This window comes from Ornithodoros turicata, chromosome 8 (assembly GCF_037126465.1).
Source record: "Ornithodoros turicata isolate Travis chromosome 8, ASM3712646v1, whole genome shotgun sequence".
Taxonomy (NCBI): domain Eukaryota; kingdom Metazoa; phylum Arthropoda; class Arachnida; order Ixodida; family Argasidae; genus Ornithodoros; species Ornithodoros turicata.
In genome coordinates, this window is record NC_088208.1 from 21,248,112 (window position 1) to 21,273,020 (window position 24,909).

At 46.7% G+C, this 24,909-nt stretch overlaps 1 protein-coding gene across 1 annotated transcript in view; it reads right to left on the reverse strand.

Moving 5' to 3' along the window:
- Positions 1-24,909, reverse strand: part of LOC135366661 (filamin-A-like) — a 75,498-nt gene that overhangs the window by 26,015 nt on the left and 24,574 nt on the right. Inside the window, exons 2-23 of the mRNA XM_064599466.1 lie at positions 22,490-22,679; positions 17,137-17,202; positions 16,057-16,270; positions 14,109-14,226; positions 13,802-13,992; positions 13,015-13,173; positions 12,815-12,943; positions 12,425-12,554; positions 11,377-11,465; positions 10,988-11,210; positions 9,133-10,251; positions 8,205-8,426; positions 6,648-6,815; positions 5,482-5,637; positions 5,253-5,333; positions 4,977-5,117; positions 4,611-4,778; positions 3,115-3,261; positions 2,455-2,538; positions 2,232-2,369; positions 1,190-1,363; positions 69-218 (exon numbers count right to left, since the gene is read on the reverse strand). Coding sequence (XP_064455536.1) covers positions 69-218; positions 1,190-1,363; positions 2,232-2,369; positions 2,455-2,538; positions 3,115-3,261; positions 4,611-4,778; positions 4,977-5,117; positions 5,253-5,333; positions 5,482-5,637; positions 6,648-6,815; positions 8,205-8,426; positions 9,133-10,251; positions 10,988-11,210; positions 11,377-11,465; positions 12,425-12,554; positions 12,815-12,943; positions 13,015-13,173; positions 13,802-13,992; positions 14,109-14,226; positions 16,057-16,270; positions 17,137-17,202; positions 22,490-22,679 — 4,257 coding nt within the window. The remainder of the gene's footprint in view (positions 1-68; positions 219-1,189; positions 1,364-2,231; positions 2,370-2,454; positions 2,539-3,114; positions 3,262-4,610; positions 4,779-4,976; positions 5,118-5,252; positions 5,334-5,481; positions 5,638-6,647; positions 6,816-8,204; positions 8,427-9,132; positions 10,252-10,987; positions 11,211-11,376; positions 11,466-12,424; positions 12,555-12,814; positions 12,944-13,014; positions 13,174-13,801; positions 13,993-14,108; positions 14,227-16,056; positions 16,271-17,136; positions 17,203-22,489; positions 22,680-24,909) is intronic.

Here is a 24,909-nt window from a genome sequence, read left to right on the forward strand (position 1 = left end):
CTCTTAGCTGGCTTCCCCGTTAGACAGGCGTGGTCATGTCGTAAAAGTTTCCAGGAACAAATACGAGCCTTCAACCCTGATATTCAAGTCCTGCTCCCTTCCGCTCGCGTTCTGGATAGTGAGTGAAGCCGGTTTGTCCACCGAAGCAGCCGTCAATGATGACGTTCCCACAGCCGTGATTTTTCCTGCTTCTTGAACCTTCACCGTATATGGACTTCCTGAAATGGTCAGAGGTAATATTACAGATGAAAATCATGTGAGAGAGACTACCGTGAGAAAAACCAAAAGACAAACATCGTCGTGAGCACAGAGCTTCTTCACATAGAGTCCTGAAAGACACCTGCAGCGAACGTTCGCGTATCGAACTACATTTGCACATGGTGAGGTATAAATCGCCCGCAAAGTTGGTCCTGCTGACAAACTTCGGTAAACGTAGAATACGTAATCTATCACATTTGAAGTTTTCCGTTGTGCCTATTGGTGGGACCCGGAACGTTCCGCACGTAAGGTAAACCCCCGTTATAATGAAGCCAACGGAACCAGGAAAATATTCGATTAAAGCGTTATATGGATAACAGCTGAAGTGCTCTAAAACAGTGAAAGCAGCCTCGTGACTGCGCCTGCTCGTGAAAGTCTTGAAACAAGTGTTCGAGCAAGCAAGCAAGCAAGCAAGCAAGCAAGCAAGCAAGCAAGCAACCAAAGAAACAAACATTGGTGAGAAGCCGCTTGGCAACAGAAAGGAAAAGAAAAACTTCTGTTAGACGGAAAAATATTCTGGTTTAGCACACAGGCTCTCGCCTGGGTCACCTTTCGTATTAAGTGAAGTCGAATTGCAGTACAGTTCGAATAACCCGATACGAAACGCATTCATTACGACCACAGCGACAAATAGATGACGGATATGTCACGGGGTGTTTCATCACTGGGGTAAAATCTCGTATACGCAATTACCGCAAGGACGGTATGAAATTTCGGATAAAACGACAATTCGATATATAAAAAAAGGTTTCGTTATAACGAGAGCTCACTGTACCTCAAAACCTGGAGAACACAGACTCAAAATTTATTATACGACAGAGCTATCGACCGGGAAGCTTATAGGACGCTTATGGAGGTCACCCGCACGTTTTGCACGTATACGAACACAAGACAACGTCAGCCCTTCATGTGTGACAAAATGTTGTCTTACCTGGTATTGCCTCCTTGTTGAAACTGATGCTGATGACATGATCAGCAGCCTCACCGGGAACAAACGAGACAGCAAATTTGGCGCCACCCATCGGATGAACTACGGTTGGAACATCCCGACCCTGTGATGTCACGGAGATGGCCAGGTTGCCCTCTCCTGCAGAGCTCACATCAACTGAAAAACAAAAGAATATTTATAAGCGACAATTAAGTACAGATGAGCGCGGATAAGGTTGACAGTATCCGCATCCGCTCGGTACCCCCGCTTCTAGAACCGGCAATAAACCTCTACCCGAGAAGAGTCATCATGACGTTGGTAGACAGACTGAAACCGAAACAAACCAGACGGGGAGGGCTGGGTTTCACAAATCTGCACTTGTTCGCTGCCTCCTATTGAAAGAAAAGTAGGACCGAAGGTCGTGTCCCTTTCAGGGATCATCGTGATCCCCTCAAGAACGTGGCTTTCGGACGCGACCTTGTTCGCCTCTAGCTTCGAGCCTAGCTCAAGTCTACCAAATTGGTGGCGCTGTCGAGCACTATGACGTCATTTGTTTACAAACAGGGAGAGGTCTATTACGCTCCTAGTAATAGGTGTGTGGCAGCGCCATTGCCTGCACCACTAGCTTGATGCGCGTAGCTTACGATCTCGGGCTGTCATACTGAACAGTTCTCTCTAATACCCCTGTCACAGGGGCAGTCTTCAATTATCATTGAAACCAATGACCATTGAACATGTGCGCAGCACCACCAAACGTGTAACGCGTGAACCAGTCACTGGATCCAATGTAATTTGAGAAGTTGGCACGTTACACGCTTGGCGGCGCTACGCACATATTCAAAGGCCATTGCTTTCAATTATCATTGAAACGGATTGTCATTCAACATGGGCATAGTGTCACCAAGTGTGAAACGCGTCAACCAGTCAGGGAGCATTGAACCCAGTGCTCTTTGAGAAGTTGGCATGTTACACGCTTTGGCTTATTAATTACTACTGACGTCTCTGCAGGCGCTTATGCGTATAATTTAATCACATGTATTATCACCTGTGAATTGAACTGGCCTTCCGAGGGTTCCATTGGACACACTGCTCACATCAACCCGATGAGCATCGTAGGCTTTCAATGATCCTGGACTGCCTTGTATGGGACTTCCAGCATGGTCCACATGGATTACGTAGGGACCTGCCGCCAACAACACAGAAGGAGGAAAATGATGACAGTCGTCATATTTTGTCTTGGTCTTCTAAATAGTAAGGGCGTCACTAACCAACTTCCTGTGGCACAAACTCGGCGTCGTAGCCACCACCAGAGCTGCGGGTCACCTTGCCAGGAAGCTTCACCTCAGATGGTGCTGGGGTTGAAGATAGGTAAATGACGACGCACATGAATAAGCAATCACATCGGATCAAATATCCATTCAAGTGATAAAAAAGATGCTGATCATAAGCCTTTCTAGCTGCCTCCACACAGTAGGGCGCGAACTCATATGTGTGGATGCGTAATATGGTGGTCACTTTAAAAGGCAATCACTTAAATACTTAAAGGCACACAAAGAGGAACTGAATTTAAGTACTGACTTGAATGTTCAAGCATATGATTACATTTAGAAGGAGTGAACCCTTTTTTGAAGAGGGGGTTGCCGCGTCATAAAATCAGTTATCAAGGGAGGCGCCAGCTTAAGAAGCTGCCGCGTCATGATATACTAAACTGCTATGTATCCTATGGTACCTGGCTACGGCACCTAGCTATGACAACTGGCTATGGCACAGCCATGGCATCTAGCCATGGCAGCTGGCTGTGGTACCTTTCTGCGGTACCGACATCAGACAAGACAGCCACTATACCAACCCGACCAAGGAACCACACAAAAGAGATCAACTTTCTACATTGAAATATGTAATTTGCAACAAATCTGCGTGACACTCACAGATGAAGGTGACCTTGACATCACCATCGCGACCACCAGCCCCATTTATATGAAAACGGAAAGGTGTGCCAACGGAAACCAGATCTACAGATGACAAGTCCACAGCATAGCGACCAGGTTCTGTCACTGCCAAAACGACTGGGCAGCCTGCAATAGGACGGATTACATATACATTACTGGCCTTTTCTCACTTCACTCAATGTCTGCAGCCAGAGCCGTATCGACGGGGCTGCGAGAGTGGCAGCTGCCCCGGGCGCCCTCTTGAGAGAGGACGCCGAACGGCAGGCCCTGGCAGGTTGGTCGGACATAGAGTCACTAAATAAGCTACGTAGCTTATTTAGTGACTCTAGTCGGACAGGATAAAGCGGGAACGAAGTAAATTTGAATTTACGATCTCGGCAGTGCAAATAAGCGTTTCCATTTCCTTGTTTACAGGGCTTCTGACGGCAGTGGGTGAGGTGAGGGACGCTTCAGATTTACTCTGCCCTGGGCGCGGACTTGCCTCGCTACGGCTCTGTCTACTGCACAACGCAATCAGCATTTGAGGATTGAGGTGACATGCAGTGCAATCGCTAGCGAGTCTTAGGGGAACGCAGAAGTTTCACGATAACGTTTCCGAAAACATGATAACCCAATAGCCTGATTCCTTTGGAGGGGCTCACGCCACGTTGCTGATATCTGACTGACTGACGCGCTTCGCGGTGCCACCACGGAACCAAAACAAAAATATGCATTTCTAATATCAATTTTAGAACAGAATGTCAATGGGAAAGTCGTTGAACGCCTTCAGAAGTTTAGAAACCCCCAGATTCAGTCGTTCGCAATCGAGTACGTCGTGCGTCGTCCTTTTCTCCGGCCTTCAAGGAAGACCCGAGCAATTGAAAGACAAACGAAATTCCACGTGAGAACGTCCCCGTGTGCCGCAACAACAGCGATCTCATGCAACACCTCCTAGATAGTAGAAGGCCTTCGCAATGCTCCACCCACGAAGGCCTACGTGACCACGTAGCATCAGCAGCTAGGATCAGCAGCTCGCATAGCTCGAGCTATGCGAGCTGCTTCGAGCTTTTCTCTTGTTCGCTCTTTCATTGACGTCATAGCAGCATCCGCAGCGGGCTTCGTGTGTGACGCTGTGTCACGTGGGGCGCAGGCCTTCTGCTATGTAGGAGGTGTTGTCTCATGCGCGCAGTGAAGTCCGCTCCCTCATTCCACTTCGACGCTCGCTAGAGGGCGCCATTATAGCGACGCGCGAACGCGACGACACGTGAGGTTCCACGTACGTTGGTGAAGACCTTCAAAGTGCATAGCAAGACTTTTGCCACACGACATTCTTAGACGAAGATAGTATGCATATCGACGTAGATTTAGGCACTGATCATATCACCTTGCATGACATATCACTTAACATATTTGAACACTATCGCCCGTCACAAAGAGTATGATGTTTCATCGCTTTTCTTTATGTGTCTATCAACACATCCAGGAGCATACTTTACCTGGCACATCTTCGCCGTTAAACTTGATGCTGACGACGTGTGGCGCTGCACGGAGCGGCCTGAAGCTGACGAGACACCGACCACTGCTAAGCACCTGAACCTGGTTGGGTACTTCGCCATCGTTTACGGATATCTCCAATTGGCCCTCTCCAGCACGTGATGCATCCACTGTATTACGGACGTTTGGAATAGGCGTAAGCGTATTTATTTTTTTATTTTTTTATTCATGCTACAGGCCACTCCTGTGGTTCACGTAGGAAGGGCACTAGTGCAGTAATACACGCGTGGTATACTACGTACAGAAACATACAACAGACTGTTGAGGACCATATGTATCGTCACACGTAGCAGCAGGAGCGCACTTACCTTGAAATTGCGACACTTGGCCAACGACGCATGATTGCGGAAGGTCTCCCAAGGATATGCAGGAAGCATCGTATGCCTTGGAGACAAAGGGGCTGCCAGGAACCTTCTGACCAGCCACAGATACGTCTATATGATAAGTGCCTGAAAAAAAAGGAGAAACACCGTCAACGAGCTAACTCTTACTGTCGTCAAACGACTGATCCTCGCACATGCGTTGCGGTCATATGATCAACAAGCACGACAAGGAATGGTTCAGAATATTGAACTTTAACTCACCAGCCTCGAAGGCGGTGAACTCAACGCGGCAGCCGTCTGGACGTTCAACGACGTTGTGTTGGATTCTGGATTTTCCAGGGCCTGAATGAAAGAGGAGCGTTCGTAAGAGAGAAGAGTTCGTGAATAATTGAACAAATGTCTTTGACGAAGTATTATACTGCGTTGAAAAGCTCAGTTTCGTTGTTGCCTTTTCGTTGCTTCGTTTTAAACTTCAAGCTCACTGACTTACCCGATATACTGACGACGACGTCATTCTTGCTGCAGCCAGGAGCGTGGATATCGAAGCTGGTCACCTTTCCACAGCTGAATGTTTGCAAACTGTGTTCCCGAAGCACGGGAGTTATTTTACGAGGTATTTCTTTGACGTCACATTTCCACGGCGATCCTGTTTTCGCAGAAAAAAAAAGTCGAGAAATTCGTAATACTTTCACTGTTCATTCTTCAGGACTGTACGTTAAAGGGGCACTAAAGTACAAAAAAATTCTCACGGCGGAATGAAAGATGCCGTTACCTTGACAGCAACACAAAAGGAACGGCATTCATGGATCCGTTGCGTGGTTCGGGGTTCAAGCGCTAAGAAAACTGCAATTTGCGCTTTTCCTCTCCTTTCGTTCTCAAAAGACGCGACGATGCAGAGCGGTCTCCCGTTGATCCCGTTCGTTCTTTATCTCTCTCTCTCCCTATATCTATCTGTCTCTCTCTATCTATCAATCACTTTGTCTCTCCCTCTATCCATTTGTCAATCTATCTTTACCTATTGATCGCTTTGTCTCTATTTATCTCTCTATCTTTCTCTCTTTATCTCTCTCTATCTAGCTATCTCCCTTCCCTCCCTTTCTTTCACCGTTCTTTTTTCTTCTTCTTCTTCTCTCTCTTTATCTCTGTCTCTCTCTCTGTCTATCTCTCTCTCGTTAAAAGGGGACATCCCAAGCAGCACAATGTACTGAAAGTCGAGTGCAATAGGGGTGGACGGTATGTGTCTTATCAATGTTCCTTAGTTTCAAGAGTCTGTTCAAGGTCTTCCACCTACCCGTCAACCCCTATTGCACTCGACTTTCAGTACATTGTGCTGCTCGGGATGGCTCGCGCGGACACGGCTCACTGACTGTACAGTGTGGCTCGTGGTACCCAGAACAAAAAGCTGCTAAAAGCATCGCCGCAAACGATTGCCCGCGATGATGGGACACCCCCTCCTATACCGTGCCTCTCGAGGAGAGAACAGAAAAAAAGCGTAAATTGGCGGTTTACTTCCCGCATAATTCAAGAAACGACGACGAATCCCGTTCCTCTTGCATTGTTGTCATGGCGACGGCATCTTTCACTTCCCGAGGAGAGAAACGTTTGCACTGTCTCGCCCCGTCTAAGGTGCCACACCCCATCGGTAACTCTCCTCACCGGGAACTTTGTCGCCATTGAACTTCATCTCCACGGTGTGGACGGTGCTCGTGTGCGGGATGAACGACGCCAGGAAGCGGTGTTCTCCGAGGGGCTTCACCTGACTGGTCACGTGGCCTCCGTTCACCATTATTTCAAGGTTGCCAGACCCAGCTTCAGCACCGTTGACTGAAACCAAGCGAGACAAAAACAAATACGGGCGATGTATTCCACCAAGAGATCTTTTTGGGGTTGCGTATAGACTGAGAAGCGATTATATGCGGGCTTGCATAATTTCATTTTTAAATGGTATTAGTGCATAATTGATCAATCGTAGTGGAGTAACCGCAAAGTAGAGTCGTACCACTATCACTTGACACTAAAATTCAATTATGTGATAGGCCTTGTGCCGGAATTGCTCACGCTAACTTAGCTACGGCAGTTGTCGCACACGTCCTGGACAACAACTACTATGTGATTACTATCACCGTTGGAGTGTGGAACACTGCCCCATTACGCCTGAGAAATTGGGTGAGTGGGAATTGCGGGAATAAAGTGGAAATGAATAAAGTAGTTTAGGAACAACGGAGGTGCCCAGAGGTGGCTCTGAAATGAACAGGTAGGACGAAATCGAAAAAAGAAGAACCACCGAATGTAACTAGGAAACACAGTATCCATACAGTGCGCTTTCTGAACAAGAACATCATGACATGACACAACAGATGATATGATATATTTCATTTCTTGTGTACACTTGCTTTGGCGTAGAGAATCGCGCAAGCCTTTTTTTTCTTTTTTTTTTTCTTTTTTCGCTTTCTTGTTGTATGCCATACTTTCCCTGTCAGACAGTAGCGAGATTTCTACATGCAGGCTAATATAAGTGACGTACTACCGCAAAATAAACTTTTATGTATACGCGGCACTTCGTTAAAGTGCCACTACGGACTAAATCTCAGATTCCTACCCAAGTTATGTTACTGAAGTCTTCTTGTCTCACTTTACATTCCTGCAAAATATCTGAGCTCTACGTGACGCGAAAGCTAGAAAAAAAATAATTTTTATTTTTGATAACTGTGACGTCATGTTAGGCTACGACGGAGCGCCCGGCTCTCATCTGGCAACGTTGTTGCCCTTCGCGTCTTCCGGGGGGCTCACCTTTTTGCACTCCGTTAGTGGAGCCCCACGTGACCGCTCCGACCATCGAGAAAACGTGAGGGAGGAGAAATCTGTCCCATTTTCCCCTCTTTCGACCAGCGTCACGTGACTTCTCCACCACGTGACCCTCCCCGGACGCACGCGTCGTTGCCAGGAGACGAGCGCCCTCTCCAGAACATGACATCATTGCGATTTGTGGGCTTATGAACACGTCACCCGCTCCTCGCGTCATCGAAACTTGTGGAGGCTCAGCAGGTCTTCAAAAATTGACAGAAATGCACAGCGTTCGCAAACAGGATTGCAATTTCGCGTATAGAATCCTTGATGCACCTTCTTTTCATGGACTACATAAAATAAACGCTGTTTTCCGTGCCCGGAGCGGCACTTCAAGAGAGCGCCAGTTGCAAGAGTACAGTCACTTACTTTCAAACTCGACTGGTCTGCCGACCACGCCGTTGGGAACATTGCCAACACGGATTTTTGTCGCGTCGAACGCATGGCTGTGAAACGGGCTGCCAGGAAGAGGTTTTCCATGCACACGCATGTCAATGACGTGTTCGCCCACTTCTGGCGTAATGAATTCAACTTCGAATTCACCGGGCTTCACAACATCCATCCGAACGGGAAATTCGCGGCCGGAGGGTGCTGAAAAGCAAATGATAACTTCATGAGTTTTTTTTTTTTTTTTATCAACAACGACAAACAAGCACACCAAAATATTGTTACTGTTTTATATTCTCGTTTTCTTCTTCTTTTTTTTTTTTTTTGCATAATCAGCAGTTGTTTGACCAATGATAAATGAAGCTCGGAGGATTAACACAGGGATTCTTCGAGTTGTGTACTTAGATACGTTGTTGTTGACTGTTGTTGTATTGTCCTGATTTGACTGCCGAAATAGAAGTTAAAATCAGGAAGAGCGCGAAATATTGCTTCCAAAAGGCGTTCTATTCTGCACTAGAGTCGCTAAATGTGAAAGAAATTAAATTTGTTTAACGTTACTTCCCCTGCAAACACAATGTCGATGCAGTGAAAGCACGCTTTACAGGAGACCGCCACGGACGCACGGACGGACTATGTAGAACGCATTCTGTATCAATATAAACAGTCTCACTAGTTCTCAATCAATCAATCTCATTGTTAATACCCACGGAACGAGCTTCTGAATGTTTCCCTTGCATACAGCCCTAATCCACCAAAAGCCATGCTTACATAGCTGACACAGAATAGCTGACAAATATGTCCGTGAATATTGCATTCGGTCAACCTTTTGCTTAATGGACTACCTCTCGATTTTACGAAACGGTATCACCCAAACTAGAAGAAATCGGCCAAGTTTTAAAAAAAAACGTACCAGTGACAGTCACACGGAAGTCATCCCTTTCAAACTCAGGCGCAGTTATCTTGAACGTCGTTGGCCTTTTCACAGGCACCAACTTGAGGGCATCCCCTGAGATCTTCACTTGGGCTACGTCTCCCTTCGGACTAGTCTTTTGCGTAATCTGCGTAATCTCAGCTGCCCTACGCTGGATATGATCCGACAGAACGGACTGTACGCTTCTTTCCTCTTTAATCCGTTCTTCCGTCCTCTTCGATTCACTTATGTGGCTCACTGCAGGGGAAATCACTGTCGTTCGCACCACGGGTGAGTCTGCGGACGACCGAGTCATAGGCGATTCCACGAAGGACCTTGTACCAGGAGACTCTATGGAAGACCGAGGCATCGGGGAGTCCACGTACGTTCGAGGCATCGGAGACTCAACGTACGATCGTGTCACCGGCGAGTCGTTCGAAGACCTCGTCATGGGAGACTCCACGTACGACCTCATTATTACAGACTCGACTTGTTGTTTCAGAATCGCGGGTTCGGTCTGTGGTCTTATTATCTGCGTCTCACCGTATGACCGCGTCACAGGGGTTTCCACGTGCGTGCGAGTAGACTGTTTTTCGATGCGCGTTGTGCTGTCGTGCGAACGCGACGATTCGGCGACATGAATAGGGGAAGGGGGCATAGGGGAAGGGGGCATAGCGGACGTCGGTGTCGTTGGTGTCGTCGGTTTCTTGGGCGTTGGAGGCGGCGGAGCTTTCGGGTGCGGCCGCGTGATTGGTCGATTGACCGCGAGGACAGAAGACGGTCTCGAGCTGTTGACAACTTTACTAACTTTAGTCGTCACTTCGCTCGTAACGCTCCCTAGGTTCTCGTGGCTCCGCCTCGTAGTCTCAAGTCGCGTCGTCTTAACGTCGACATGGTGCGCGGCGAGTCTGTCGCGTGAACTCGTGATGTCCTGCGCAGACGAAGACATCCGCGTCGACTTGGAGTTGAGGAGGGATGAATGAGACGAAGATGTGAAAACGGATGAAGACGTCGAGGATACGTTGGACGTCATGTTCGACTGGGTCATGAGAGACTCCATGGGACGATCGGAAGCGACGTCTACTATGTGGGAACCAGCGTTGATGCTGAACGGTGACCCTGCGAGAAGCCATGTACGGATAGGTTACAATGGAGCACGTCAATGGCATTTTTTAGCGAAACACGTTAACCAAGCTCCTGAACGGAACTTCATTTCCAGTGAAACATCTACACTCTAATAAAAAGAGGAAGCAAATTGGGAAGCTTGTCCCCTAGAGCGTAATTACTCCCCATTTTAGTCGCTGACCCTGAAATTTACTGCCCAGCACTGCAAATAGTCCCGAAACTTCCCATAACCCACGAAAGAGGGTTACCCCGAAAGAGGGTTACCCCGAAAGAGAGTAATGGCTTTGGCAATGCATGTACTTTTCTTCTTAAGAGTGCAGCTGTATACCCCCAGCAGCGAAATATCTTCTCCCATACAATATTGGCTCGATCGGCAACATTGGTCTAATACCGAACCAACATTGAGCCAGTATTGCCGATATTGGGCCGATATTGGGCCAATACTCGAGTTGCGTGCTACAGCGCTGCCCCTGCCCGCATTTTACCATACTGCTTGTTTGCTACCGAAGTGTCCCCAAGCAGCAAGTCTTTTTAACCCAATACTGGTTCAATATTGGTCCAGTATTGGGCCAGCATCGCCGATATCCAGCAAATATGGGGCCAAGATTGGGCCGCTGCTTGGCTCATTATAGTAGTAATATGTAGCAGTAATATATTTTCATACCGACAACGCGAGCCTTCTGATATTCTATCCTGCACAAGCTTTGATACGACAGCAGCTTCGACTAACCTCGAACTTCGACGTTGTTGAATGTGACGAAGACGCTGTATTTGCCTTCCTTGAGAGCCAGGAACGTTATGTGATAGACGCCGTTGCCCCTCTCGTCACTGGTAAGGGGGACGCTGTGGCCGTCCACTTGAACATCAATGTTCACCTTACCCCAGCCTGCCTTACTTGCGTCGCATTGGAACATGACTTCCTCTCCCACTCGGACGCTGCTCGGCCCTTTCATCTGTAGGAGAAGAAAGACATTGGAGTAGAAACCTTTGTCAGTATCTGCTTCAAGCTATAATTAAAAACTAACAAGTTCACATGTACAGACGTGAAACAGAACCCCTGCGAAAGTCAAAACGAGAAGTCCTGGCACAAAATGAAAGAGGGTATGGAATACAACTTACAGACACTTGTGTGGGGTCGTACACATAACAGGTGAAGGGGCTGCCCTGTATATGCTCTCCTGAATACATCACATCAATTTTCCATTCACCTGGAAAACGCCAGAAAATGTGACATACTGTTATGCCGAAGAAAGCACAAATCTTGCATGAACAACGCCCGAGCACAGTTACGTGCCTAGCGAAAGGGGTATGTAGTTCAACACTGAGGACAACTTAACAGCGTTAGTTAGTAGTAGCTTAACTGACGTCAGACGATTCGCTTTTTTTGCTGCTGTTTAGCGCTTGCAAAAAGCTAACAAAATACTGCTTATATTTTGGACAGCGTGAAGCAATATGAGATTGACGAGCGTGGAAAAAGCGCAGTTTCAAGCAGTGACACGTGAGCATGGAGTCCTGTGTGCGAACGTTTCCAAGGTACTGTAGTGGCAGTAACAGCTGTAGCATGCATTTTTGCTTTAGGAACTAAAGAAACAACTGAAAAGAACAGAACTTCGCCAGCAGGGCGTTTCATAAGGTGGATCTCTATAAGCCCACAATGAAGAAGAAGAAGAAGGTGGAAAGCAGGGATGATCGGATACGGTCGTTTCGGATGTGATAGCTCTAGCACGGCCATAGCGCGGCCATAGAGCTGCCATAGAGCTGCCATAGAGCTGCTATAGAGCGGCCATAGAGCTGCTATAGAGCGGCCATAGCGCAGCTCTATGGGATGCATGCTGCATTTCCTGCTCTCACTGAAGTCAAATTTCTCCAATGGCCAATTTCCGTCGACTAGCATCCATTTTACTTTTTCAATTGGCTGTCTTGCATTGGCAACATTATTGAATAAACTGTGTTGCGCCACCAGCACACTTTTCGTAAGGAACACTTGAACCTGTTTCCTGCGTGAACTCAGAACATTCATCACCATTCAACATCTTATCTCCCTCAAGCTCTGGGATAGGGTGCCGCCTGAGCGGCAAAGCATGCCACTACATCATTACTTATTTGTTGTTGTTGTTGTTGTTGTTATTGTTGTTGCGTCCCTAGCAATTTCTCTCCATTGTCTTACCTATTTCATTGGGCATGAACGTTGAAGTGAAGACACCATCGTTGTCTTTCACCGTACACTGTCTCGTTTTTCCACTGGGCGATACTGCTTCAACGTGAATGTTTCCAGTGCCAGCGCCGTTCGAGTTTATCTAAAAATGTGTGACAGAAACAAGTTCGAAGTGAAAACGAAAAACGGACACGGTGCTTGCACAAAAGCGCGACCACCCCCATATAGGTCAGCACCGATAGGTCGCAACTAAAAAATAATGAGAGAGGGGGAGGCTTTCCCCTCACTCTCCTTCCCAAGAAGCGTGGCAATGCGTAGCGGCCTCGTATTGGTCTCCTCAAAACAATATCCCGCTATCATTGGACAAATCGTTCAGACAAAGAAGCTAAAGCTTGAACTCACTAGAACTTCAACCAGAGAACCGAGCGCGCACGGGTCTATGCCTGAAAACAGGATTCTCGAGATGTCAGGATGAACTCTGATTTGCATCGGGCAATTGGAGACCAGTTCGCCTTCGCAATAGATGTTCAGCTGGAAGATACAATAGAAAATAATTGGAAGACATTAGCAATCGACCAAAAGAACTGGTCGCGAACACATACTTCGTGCATGCCGACTTCAGTGGGAACAAACGTCCCCGTTCCGTTCGACTTGTTCAGCTGCAGCTTGCACTCTACGGGCGCAGAAGACGGCCCCCGCACTTGTGCCCGCACCTGTCGCAGGTCCAGCCCACTGTCCTTGAAGTTGAGCTTGAAGTGTGCCTGTACGTGGCAAAACATATGATGGAAATTTATGTTCCGAGGCTGAGACACAGAAGAAGGACGAAAACACGCAAAGCCTCAAGTTATACTGCCTCAAAGCCTCAAGGGCACTGGACCTTTAAATCCAGAAGATGTAGCTTCGAGTCCTACAGCTGGCTAACCTTATCAGTGACTTCCTTCCTTCTTCAAAGCGTACGATGTTTGTTCACAACTCGCCAATTTACCAATTATCGTATAAAATAATTCTTAATCACTGCAGAATTAATACTCTGGATAGCAGGCGTAAAGTACGTGATCTGTTATTTTTGTATACTCGTGTTCATGGAAATATTGACTGTGAATATCTTGTTGAATGCGTTTGTTTTAATGCTCCTTCCAGACGTTTTAGAAGTTTTCGTGTGTTTTTTTTTAATAGATTGTTGTTTTTCAAGCCCCATTGCTCATATTGAACGAGCTTATGATGACGTGAATTTAGATCTGGACATCTTTTACTCTTGTGCAATGACCTTTACCTCTAGGGTATGAAATATGTTATAATTTTATATCTTGCATGTGCTGTTTATGGGCAAGTTAATAAAGAAATCAAATCAAATCAAATCGTTCTTGCAATGTCAGGCGTTTAACTTACAGGTTTGTTGATGTGGACGTTATTGAGGTCTGTGCCGACGATAACGACTTTGTCCTGCGGACGCAGCTTTGGCTTGAGCCACTGGAACCTAGCGATATAGGCCATCACTCCCAGGGGTTGCACCTCAGGGTCCGCCAGCTCCTTCGCCGTTAGAAGTGGTTCCACGCCGAGGTATTTGCCTCCGTTGATACCTGAATACGGACAACGGCAAAGGCGTATGATTATGCTGTATTGTTATTTCCTTCACGCGTGCTTTAACAAAAAACAACGTGAAATCTTGACCCAGAAAAAAGCAATGAGACGTCACCTTTCTGTAAATTTCCTTCCCAATGGGACCGTTCGCGACTCAGATGCTGGAAGTTCTCAATTGGCGCACCCAGGGAGTGCACCAGCGAGCAGAGTGCCAGGCCATCATTCCAGTCACTCTAGCAGAAATGAGAACACGATACAGTTAAATACCAATTCGTCACAGTTGTACCACATAATCATCTACCATTTCTGCCTGTCTCAAGCAAGTAGCTTTTCCTATTTATGTCTTTACCTCTTCTTTTCCTTAGAACAATTTAGTGGAAGAGTTGCACCCGACGTACAGTGTTACATCAGTAGCCACGGCAAGAAACAGCAGGCACATATGGCTTCAGAGACCGTTCAGCATCGCTGGCTTCTTAGGGAGTTTTAGCACCGGATAAGCAATTTCTTTGCGTACACAATGAAATATAGTAGATTCACAAGTGGGTTGAAGCGTGGTAGTTGGTTGGAGTACATACTTGAGTGTAACTGCAGAAAGGGACGTGGACAAGCGGGTTAAAACATGCAAAACTGCAGGTCTCCTGTCGCTTGAACGCATCCCATGCCGTTCCACCCAAGTGTGTAAATAGTAGGGATAGCATGGAATAGTCAGTTCCCACTCCGCAGGCGTCGAGCATGGCTTTCCGTATAGCGCGTGCGCAGTGTGAGCACGCTATTTCTGCTATTTCACGCTATTTCAGTCTTCAAACTCACAACTTCCCGCGCAAATTTCAAGAAAATAACCCGTTATAAAACGCTAACCATGTCGCCGCCAATGGTGCAGCTGACGTAGCGTCGAGCTATGTTGAAATTTTATTTGAAACAGATAATCATTCCAGCATGATCAACCGCGTAGCCGAAACGTCCGATGAGCCGCAGCTACTCTTGATGATGACGATGTTGAACGGTTATTATGACGATCTGTTCAGTTTTATTACTTCCATTCCAACTCGTCACTTTGGCTTCTTCCTTCATCCCTGCCTTCTTCGGGAAGGCGCGGACGACCCTCACTGCTCGATGCGCGAAAGAAAATGAAGCAGGGTCTCGTCGCAGCTAACCCACAAAACATTGAGTCAGAGCTTAATAATCGTGAAACCAAAACTTTTTCGAGTGAGCTAACGTTCGAAATTGGCCGGTGAAGAATAATTCGATTTTATCACAAGCATGTCGTTAATGCAGTAGACTGTATTAGTTTTTAATAACTGACGTCGCCCCTCCAGAGGGCACTAGCTTCGAAAAGGCGAAAACGCCGCCGCAATACGTCGTAGTTTCATTTCAGTTTTCATTCGCTGCCATTCGCTTTTTAATAGACCACGAACGTCAAATATATTAAAATTATATTCACATTGTACACATAACATTCACACAGCACAAAAGCTTAGGGAACACCCAAATTAACGGTGAACGCGATGAGGGTGAAAGTCACCACATCATCGTGATGGCAGAAAGTGCTGTACACTGTAAACTTTTTCACACCTTTAAAGGTGTGCGCTATGCACATTCAATCTGGTTGCGTAACATTGCATCTCCAGTATGATATTTTACAAAATTCGGAAAGCATTACTAAAGATCAAGTGTCAGTGCAAATCTTGCTTTCATTATGTCTTGGATATCGTCGGTACGAGCTAATGCATATATGCATCGCTATCGATAATCGAGCACGCATAATCGAGCACGCAAGTGTCTATAATACTGTTGAACAATGTTGAGATGTTGCAAGATTAAATTTTTGGAGGACAGACAACACTCGAGTAAAGAAAATTTGTGCGAAACCGTGCTCCATTATGATGTTACCAAAATTACATCTAAAAAGGCGTGCGCCATGCACGCTATTACACCTTTAAAGGTGTGAAAAGATTTAGAGTGTATAAGGCGCCAGTATTGAGGCACCCTAGTGCGGTAGCAAGTGTAGCGCCCCCTACGAGTGACGTCATGGGAATGAACGCTACACTGCAGACATTACTCACTGTGAAGTTGGTGATCTGAAGCTGGGAAAGGTGCTTCTGCACCCAGCGCAGTGTGGACCAGTATCCTGGACTGCCTTCATTCATGAAGTAAGAGAGGTAAGTCATGCCCGACAGTTCGTCCAAGTTGGGACTAGCTAAGTCTTCGGGGGTCAATATCATGGGCACTCCAAACTCGTCCTTCGCCCTCTGCATCACCAGTCGGCAGTTTTCGTGACTGAAGAAGGAAATATTCTGCCATAAACACTATGCAAAAAGAACGGAAAAAACGGAGTAGGATATGAAACGCGGCTAAGTTGATAAGTAAAAAAAAAAAAATATGGAAGGATTGAACTCTGCGCCCGACCAATTCTCCCTTAGGGCTCTGAAACAATTTTTACTTTACTTCCGCTTTGCGGGTCCTTTTCTCGTTTTTTACTTTCCCGTGGGTGTATTGGTAAATAAAATCGGCACTACAACAACAACGACTTTTTTTTGGATGATGATGAATCATATTTCGAGATGAATTATGATAGAATGAGCATGAATGGACCGAACATTCTAGCTTGGAAAATGTAGTTGGGCCAGCAATGTTAGTTACGAGAGTCCGGGAACATTTTGCAAAACAGAACACCACGAACATGGACTTTCTGAACACTCCGTGAGCGCTTTGCAAAAAAGAAAAAAAAAAACGGGTCAGAAATAAAGGTTCGTTGCATTTTACGCATTTATGGCATTTATGAAAAAGCAAAAAGTTGCAGCGTTGGGGATATCTGATGTCCGGGTAATTTTTTTTACTTTCCTCTTATAGTTTGCGGGTCATTTTACTTTACCGTGGCAGTATTGGGAAATAAAATCGGCACTGGCCCGAAAATTCTAAAGTAGAGAACGTAGTTGGGCTAAGTGTACGAGTATTTACGTTCCAACACCCAAGCGATGCATAATTACACATCAAGTGCGTATCATACGTTCAGGTTAATTTGCAATTGTAATTAATTTACAGTTTGCAACTGCATTATAGTTCAGCCAGATGGTGTTTTTAAATAACCACCGCCTGGACACAAGAACTCTCATAAACTACCACAACGAAGGAACGTATTTCACCTTGTGGAATTGCTGAGGGTTTTCCAATGGGGAAATACACCTGGCCTGCAGTACTCCAGGAGAGCTCTGAAAGTAAGGAATGAAAACGTTATTCGAGCAGACGACAGCTTCACGACCGCGATATTTTGACATATTCGGTGACTCGAAAGGCATCCATCCAATTCGAATTGGACGGTTATAAATATATTCACTATTTCATTATCGTTTCACTAATATGTGATTATATAAATCTAAGTTGACCCACTTTTAAAAAAAAACTGCTTCACCCGCTTGCTAGGACAGAGGGCGTATAACACATGAACAGAAGGTGCAGGAGGTGAAGAGAAGATCAACAGGAAGAGTTGCTCGTTGCAGGGAAACTGTCATTATGCGCAGCGATGTTTGGAAGGCCACGCCTATACTGCATCCTGCAATTCATGCAATTTCCGCTAGTGTTTCTTTAGCACAAATCCAAATAATTTCTGGCCGAATAGGAAAGCCAGTACCGTGGTAAACAAAGATTTCCGTAGCTTCCACCGTGCATGAACCCAAAAAGGGTTATAACAGCTAGGTTTTATCAGGTTGGGTCAGGCTAGGCGTCAGGCTACACTCTTAAAAATGAACTTCGCCGCATAGCACGCTCCTAGCCAACCATCATCCCGAGTCACATCGTTCTTTCCCCCGATTTGCTGAAAACGGAGGGGCGTACGCCATTTTTGTGGCATTATGCAGTTTATAATTGCAACAGAAATGGCGTACGCCCCCGTTTTCATCACATCAGAGGAGAGAACGTTGTCACTGGCGATGACGGTGTGCTACGTGGTGAAGTTCATTTTTAAGAGTGTAGGTGGCTGTAGCGTAAGGCTAAAGAGCTACACCATAATACGTGTCGCCATTCCGAAAGTCAGCTTTGCCTCACGCTTTCGAGTGCTAGGTGCGAAGCGCCTTACAGGATTGACGCACAAACAGCAAGTTGGCTTCACCTCACGCTTTCATGCGTAAGGTGAAGCCGACTTGCTGATTCGTCAATCTTGTAGCGCAAACTACCCCTAACGCTTGCGAGCATGAGGAGAAGCCGACTTGCAAAATGGCGACACAAACCGAACGAATGCCGGTTACGTGCAAAAAACAAATACGAACAAAATGGAACCCGCCACTTCCAAATCACATATGTGTGAAAGGAACAAAAAGCACGTTTCTACACATTACGTAATAGCGTTTAGATAGACTAATACAGACCCTAAACGTGTTGTTAACGAATACAGTCAACCCTCGATTTATGAACACCCTCGGTTCCCCGAAAAATCGTTCATAAATCGAGGGATTCATAAATCGAAAATTCAGTTAACTGAGCACTATCGAGCAAATGGAACAGTATTTCCGAGTTGGGATTGTGTTTATAATGCCATATATTGTGTAATTTTGCTTTTGACCATGCCTTCTGCTGTATCATTCTCAGGAAGAACAGACGTTAGCGCACTCACACTCTGTTTATTATGCAATACTAAATTGTTTAATTTTGCTTTAGACCATGCCTTCCGCTGTGTCAATCTTGGAAAGAAGAGATGTCACCACATTCGCACTGGACTGGTCTCGGATTTCCTCCGGGATTTTTAACCTCCGTTTATTAATCTCCGGGTGACAGCGACCACCTTATTCATCAACTGAGGTCAGGAACACTTGGTCGCACCTTGTGCGAGCCCGGAAAACCCGTTTGTTGTTCGGATTTCGAGGGGTTAAGAACCGAGGGTGCAATACCTGGAAAACGTTTTGTCCGTTCAGGCGTCATTCGTAAGACCACGGAATTATCCCTTTGAAGGTTTCTGTTGACCTCGGAACGATCCGTTCATAAATTGAGGGCAAAAACGCTGGGCAACTCCTAGTTGGCTCCCAGAAATTCCGTTCATTATTCGAATATCGAGGTTCATAAAACGAGGAAAAAATGAATGGACAATGTTTGGTTCCCCGTGCTCATGTTCATAAAACGAGGGAATTCATAAATCGAAGGTTCATAAATCGAGGGTTGACTGTAATAGGATGACGCCACAGAAATAAAATGCAGTATACAGTGTACACTATGAGGACTACGGCCTTCAATCCACAGAGCCAAACAGGAACAAAAGCGGGCCGCGACCGTCCCTTGCCGTCTCACTTCACCTCTTCACTGTCATCTGGGGCAACAAGTTTCACAACAGCGAGCATGCCATTTGTTGAGCATCTGTCACAACCGATCCCGAAACAATCCACGCATCGCTGTGCCGCATACCGTGAGGTACGCTATCGAAAAAAAAAATTTTTTTTTGTTGCGTGTTAGCGCCGCGAAGCAACTGTGGCTATGAGCGGCGTACAGATGTGGACAGATGGAGAGAGGACAGCAGGAAGGAGTGGGGGACAGGGGGATTAGTGTGCGTCCTGGGCCGACTTCAGGGGGAACTGTGCCGACATCCGTCTGGAAAGTCTTCGGAAAACCCAGGGAAAACCACAGACAGCACAGCCGGCGGTAGGATTCGAACCCACCACCTCCCAGTCTTCAGCACGACCTTAGCCCACTCGGCCATGCCGCTGGTGCTATCGACAAAAAAAAATAGATATTGAGAACTGTGTTCGTTTGTTTTGGTTGATTGGTTGGTATTTTTTTTTTTTTTTTTTTGCCGGTTTGCTTAGTAAGCGTGGAATACCGTAACGTACTCCTAGAGCACCGTGTTTCCAGTTCGACAGCCCAATCACCCTATAAAGAATATATGTTATAGGGCATATCATTCGATGCAATGAGGAATGTGGAGAGAGTGAATCCGTGTCCTTGTCTACCTGAAGGAGACCTTGGTGTGTTGGTGTTGACGAGAGCCCTGGTATGCGAAGCACGTGATGTAATATGCTTATTGCAACAAAAGAGAGAGAGAGAGAGAGTACGGAGGAATTAGTAGCATAAAACTGACTGTCAAGCAGAAAAGTGTGCGTTCCAGTTCAGTCTCTCGCTGGCTTTGGCGTCAACTGCGTGGATGTCATAATACTTCCAGTGTCCCGTTTGTCAGTGGAACAAGTTCTCGCAGCTTGCATTGAGGACATTACTCAGCTATGACATACTCGGCTATGACTGTCAGTCTTTCGATGATTCTTTTTTTTTTTTTTTTCTGTGCCCTATGTCTGACGTGAAGAACGTGCGGTGCCCTTCCACTCAAAATGTTTCGACCGTCGAATGTGCTTTAAGGGTTGTGTTCCCGTTACGCTTTCGCGTCGTCGTCATTAAGAGGGCGAACCAGCCCAGCCGCATCTCCGATTCACGATTTATCCATAACTAGATGGGGCCACGTGTAGTGCCTTGTCACGCAGTTCGCATCCGACTCCGCAAGTGATCCCCATTGTGCACGATTAAGGTCACAACTTTAAAGCGACCCGCCCCCCTGCGTTAAAACAGAAGGTCTACGCACCCTTCAAGTAATATTGCCTTTTTTTTCTCACTCTCTCTCTCTCTCTCGTCTACCGGCGCTATGTGCAGCATATTCTGGCAATTGTTGATAACTGTTGTCGGGATCATTTGCGTCATGAGAAAGTTTTAGTACATCGTACGCAAAGGAGATAGCGTATGGGACAGATAGCGTTGGTGGTTCTGCGCACTGCGCGAAGCTGTCCCAAGCGGCACAATGTACTGAAAGTCGAGTGCAATAGGGGTGGACGGGTAGGTGGAAGACCTTGAACAGACTCCTGAAACTAAGGAACATTGATAAGACACATACCGTCCACCCCTATTGCACTCGACTTTCAGTACATTGTGCTGCTTGGGCTCTTTCTGTTATGGGCGCGCGCAGAACCATGAACGCTATCCCTTACGTACGCAAAGGCGATAGCGTACGATGTACTAAAACTTTCTATTCTATTGATAGTAGTGAGCCTTAGTAGACCGTCGATAACGTGGCTCACGAAGTACCGTTCCTATACGGCACCCAATCAATAGATAAGATTCCGAGTCATGTGCGCAACCGTTGGTTTCGGTAGGTACGATAACATGGAGGTGACGTTATCAACTGTCTGTGCTTACTACGCCATGATGTGTTATTTAGTTTTATGCGCTGTCTGGTCTTTGTTGTTATCAGCATTTCTGTGATGTGATGTGAAAAGAAAAAAAATGGGGATGTGAGTCTCGACGAAGTCGATCTGGCTACCCCAGCACGCGTATGTACACACAGAAAATACAAACAGATGAACGGGTTAAAGTGATGGCGTTCAACATGTGTCAGCATTTCTATTCGGTATAATTCGTAGCTTTCTGTTGCTCGTTACAGCCCCATCTCATCATCATCGTATCTTTATATATATATATACATATATATATATATATATATGTGTGTGTGTGTGTGTGTGTGTGTGTGTGTGTGTGTGTGTGTGTGTGTGTGTGTGTGTGTGTGTGTGTGTGTGCGTGTGCGTGTGCGTGTGCGTGTGTGTTGCTCGTTATTCTTACGTACCCCTGAACGGTGTGCTAATTCGAATTCTCATTTTATGTTCATGTGAAGCATAGCAGCTGATTATACTGTGGGAGCCTGGGAACCTTGCTAAGCTAAAACTTAGCTTTTTTGTTCCGGGCATCACCGTTTGTGTGAAAGGAGATAAATACAAAGCACAAATACAAAAAAATCTACCATGAGCAATGTCGGACAGTATTCCGTTCACGTTCAACACCCCTGAACGTAAGATCAGTTTACATGTTTTGTTTAGCACAAGACAGCAGCCTCTATACCTGTTGTTGTCGTTTCACCCGTGTTTTGTCAGTATATTGCTCTTGACTACACCTAGGCCTGTTTCGACATATAGCAGCGCGCTAATATAGCGCTACAAAATAGCGCGCAAAAACAGCGCTCACTGTCATCTGACGGTTCTCACTTGCACTTGCAAAGCGGCGCTAACGCTATAATTTAGCGGAAGTTCGATCATCGTTTCCGGTCCCTCCCATCATGGCGCCTCCGGAGTCCGACAGCATGCGGACGAACAAGTTCCATCAATTGAGTGAACGGAAAATTACCAGACATTTTGGGTGACAAGCTCACCGTTTTTGAAAACGGTCGGAGTGCCGTGAAATGCGGAAGCAAAACAACTCCACGACATTCGCGACGTCATAGCTGAAGGAGCTTCTCATTGGCCAACACGAATCTAGTGCTATTATTAGCGCTGAAAAAGTTGAGACGAGCTCAGCTCCCGCAAGCGCTATTTTTTTTTTTTTTTTTTTTGCGGTTTGCAGCACTGCCGGATGAGGAAAATATAGCGCCATTTTTGAGCGCTATATAGCAAATCGTTATATGTCGGAAAAGGCCTTTACAATGCAATTTTTTTTTTATGTTTTCCGCGACAATGCACGCGCATCCGTAGAGGTGGATTCACTCACGCTAGTGAAACCCCAGAGTTCCAGTCGGACGTAAAATTCGTGATGTGAAGATCTGGCAGCGCCGCCCGCAGCCAGGCCAGCATCAATTTCTTCGGCGGGAAATTAGTCCTGCCGATCTGGTAACGGAGGATAAGGGACCACACCAGACCCAGGATGAGCTTCAGGTTGCCTTCCACGATGTCCGTATTGCCTGCATTTGAAGACAGTGAAGAAAATATAAGTCTTTGCTATTGTTCGTGCTTATATAACTTTCCCAAGCAGCACAACACCTTGGCCCATTATTGGTCCAATATTGGCAATACCGGCCCAATATTGGCCCAACATCGGACCAATATTGGTCCCTTATTGCCAATATTGGCCACGTCAACACAGCCAAGTTACATAATCAAACACGGAGAAATGTCGTAGCCATAAATGTACCACGTCCTCAGCATTTCATCTCCGTAATTTTCTTCCCTGCTCTTCTATCTCCCTATGGGGGGGGGGGGGGGAGAAATTACAACTTCTAGCTCCCTACATTGCTATTACTCCACATTTTAGTCCCATTTCCCTCGAGTTTAATCCTTAGCACCCCAAAATAGTCCTTGAACTTCGCATAAACCTTCCAGCACATAGTTCTGAGTGTGGTTAGTGGTTCTCATAGTGGTCAGTGCATCTATTGGCGACGAGACCCTCACTAGGGACGCCACTGCGCCGCCTCTTGGTGGGGATCCTCCTTTCGGTTTCGTTTCTGTTACTTACAGTAAAAACTGTCGTATTGGAATGAAAATGCGATTTACTTGGAACGCATACGGCGTTTTCGTCATGAATCACCAGGAAATATCAACGCTGGACAGCCTCTTACACGTGCAATGCCTTCATACGCAATTCAATGTCCAAACACTGCCCGGGGACATCCCCACGACACGGTTCGTTCAGTGACCACCAGGTGTCAACTCTCGAACTTCCCGGCGTCAATACCCCAAAATGACTGAAATTATTCTCTCTCTCTCTCTCTCTCTCTTCGAGTGTATGCGAGTCACCGAACTTTTATTACCCAGGAACACCCCTGTTCTCATGCTCAGCAGAGCCTGCACAACATACGGCTCCTCTTACACGGCATCCTCTGCGTACGCGACAACACCCAGACACCATTCAGAAAACGTGTCCTCGTTACCAACAATTCGGGAACGCCAGCAGCGCCCGAAACGTCACTCACAACGCGGCACATCCGGGAAGGCGCGGAATTTGTAGCACGCGCAGACACCCGAGGCGGCGGCGGCGGACCGTCGCTGGTGTCAGCCGGTATCACGGACCGTCAGTAACGCCGACGAAAGCACGCCCCTATGATGCACGCCTGTTGCAATGAAGTGAAGCCATCGGAGAACAACAAGCGAGAGAGACGAGCATAGTGGGGGTATCCGCGTATTGCGTTTCAGCTAACACGTGGTGGAAGATGAGTTGCGGTCGGCTGCGTGTCCTAACGCTGCCGGCAATGCGTGCTTGCGTGCGTGCCAGGCAGGTTGCGGGGATGGTTTCCGCCCTAGCTGTCTTGTGTGCGAACACAACATTCACGATCGTTCTCAGTTGAGAAGATGCAGGGCTGCGTCGTTTGATACCCCTGTCACACGGGCATTTTCGATCCTGCTCGACCGAACCTGCTTGAACCCAATGCAGATCGGATGGTGCTACACGGCCGCTTCCAAGCAGGATCGAACTTTGATCCTGCTTGACTCAAGACAGTTCCCATAACAGGATTGAGAATTTCAAGACGGCTCGACGGCCGCCATTTGCATCCTCGGCCCCAGTGAACTGTCATAACTTAAGACGGACATGCGCGCGAAGCTACAAACGATGCTTACATTGGTATACGATAAATTACCACTAATATCGCTGTTATATAGGAAACGCGAAATTAATGAGTCCCGTTTATTCATTTGCACAAGTCAACTATTCAATGCGCATTGAAAGTGGCCGTGTAGCAGCGTCAAAACTCGAGCGTGCTCGGGAAGTTCGATGCAGATCGGATTCGAGAAGGATCGAAATGCCCGTGTGACATTTGATAAAGGAAAAGTATGCTGGACACACACGCACGCGCGCGCACACATAAAGAGAAGATGATGAGACGGGGCTGATGCCGGCCAGCAGGCTCGGCTCTGCCCCAGTGCCATTTGTAGATAGTGAGAGATGATGATGGAGATTAGGATTCAGGTGATCAAATCAGGATGGGGAGTGCATGTTGATGACAGGAAATCCCGAGAGGTGACGGAGACCTTGGTGCATATGAACGCTACTGGACCATGGGCCCAGCATCTTGGCTATGGTAAAGGGGCGGTGGTCGGTTGCATGACAAACAAAACTTTTGCTTCTCCTGGTATTCTTCACACCCTTACGGAGACCCAGGAAGAGCGTATTGTTATGGGACAAATCTTTCAGAATAC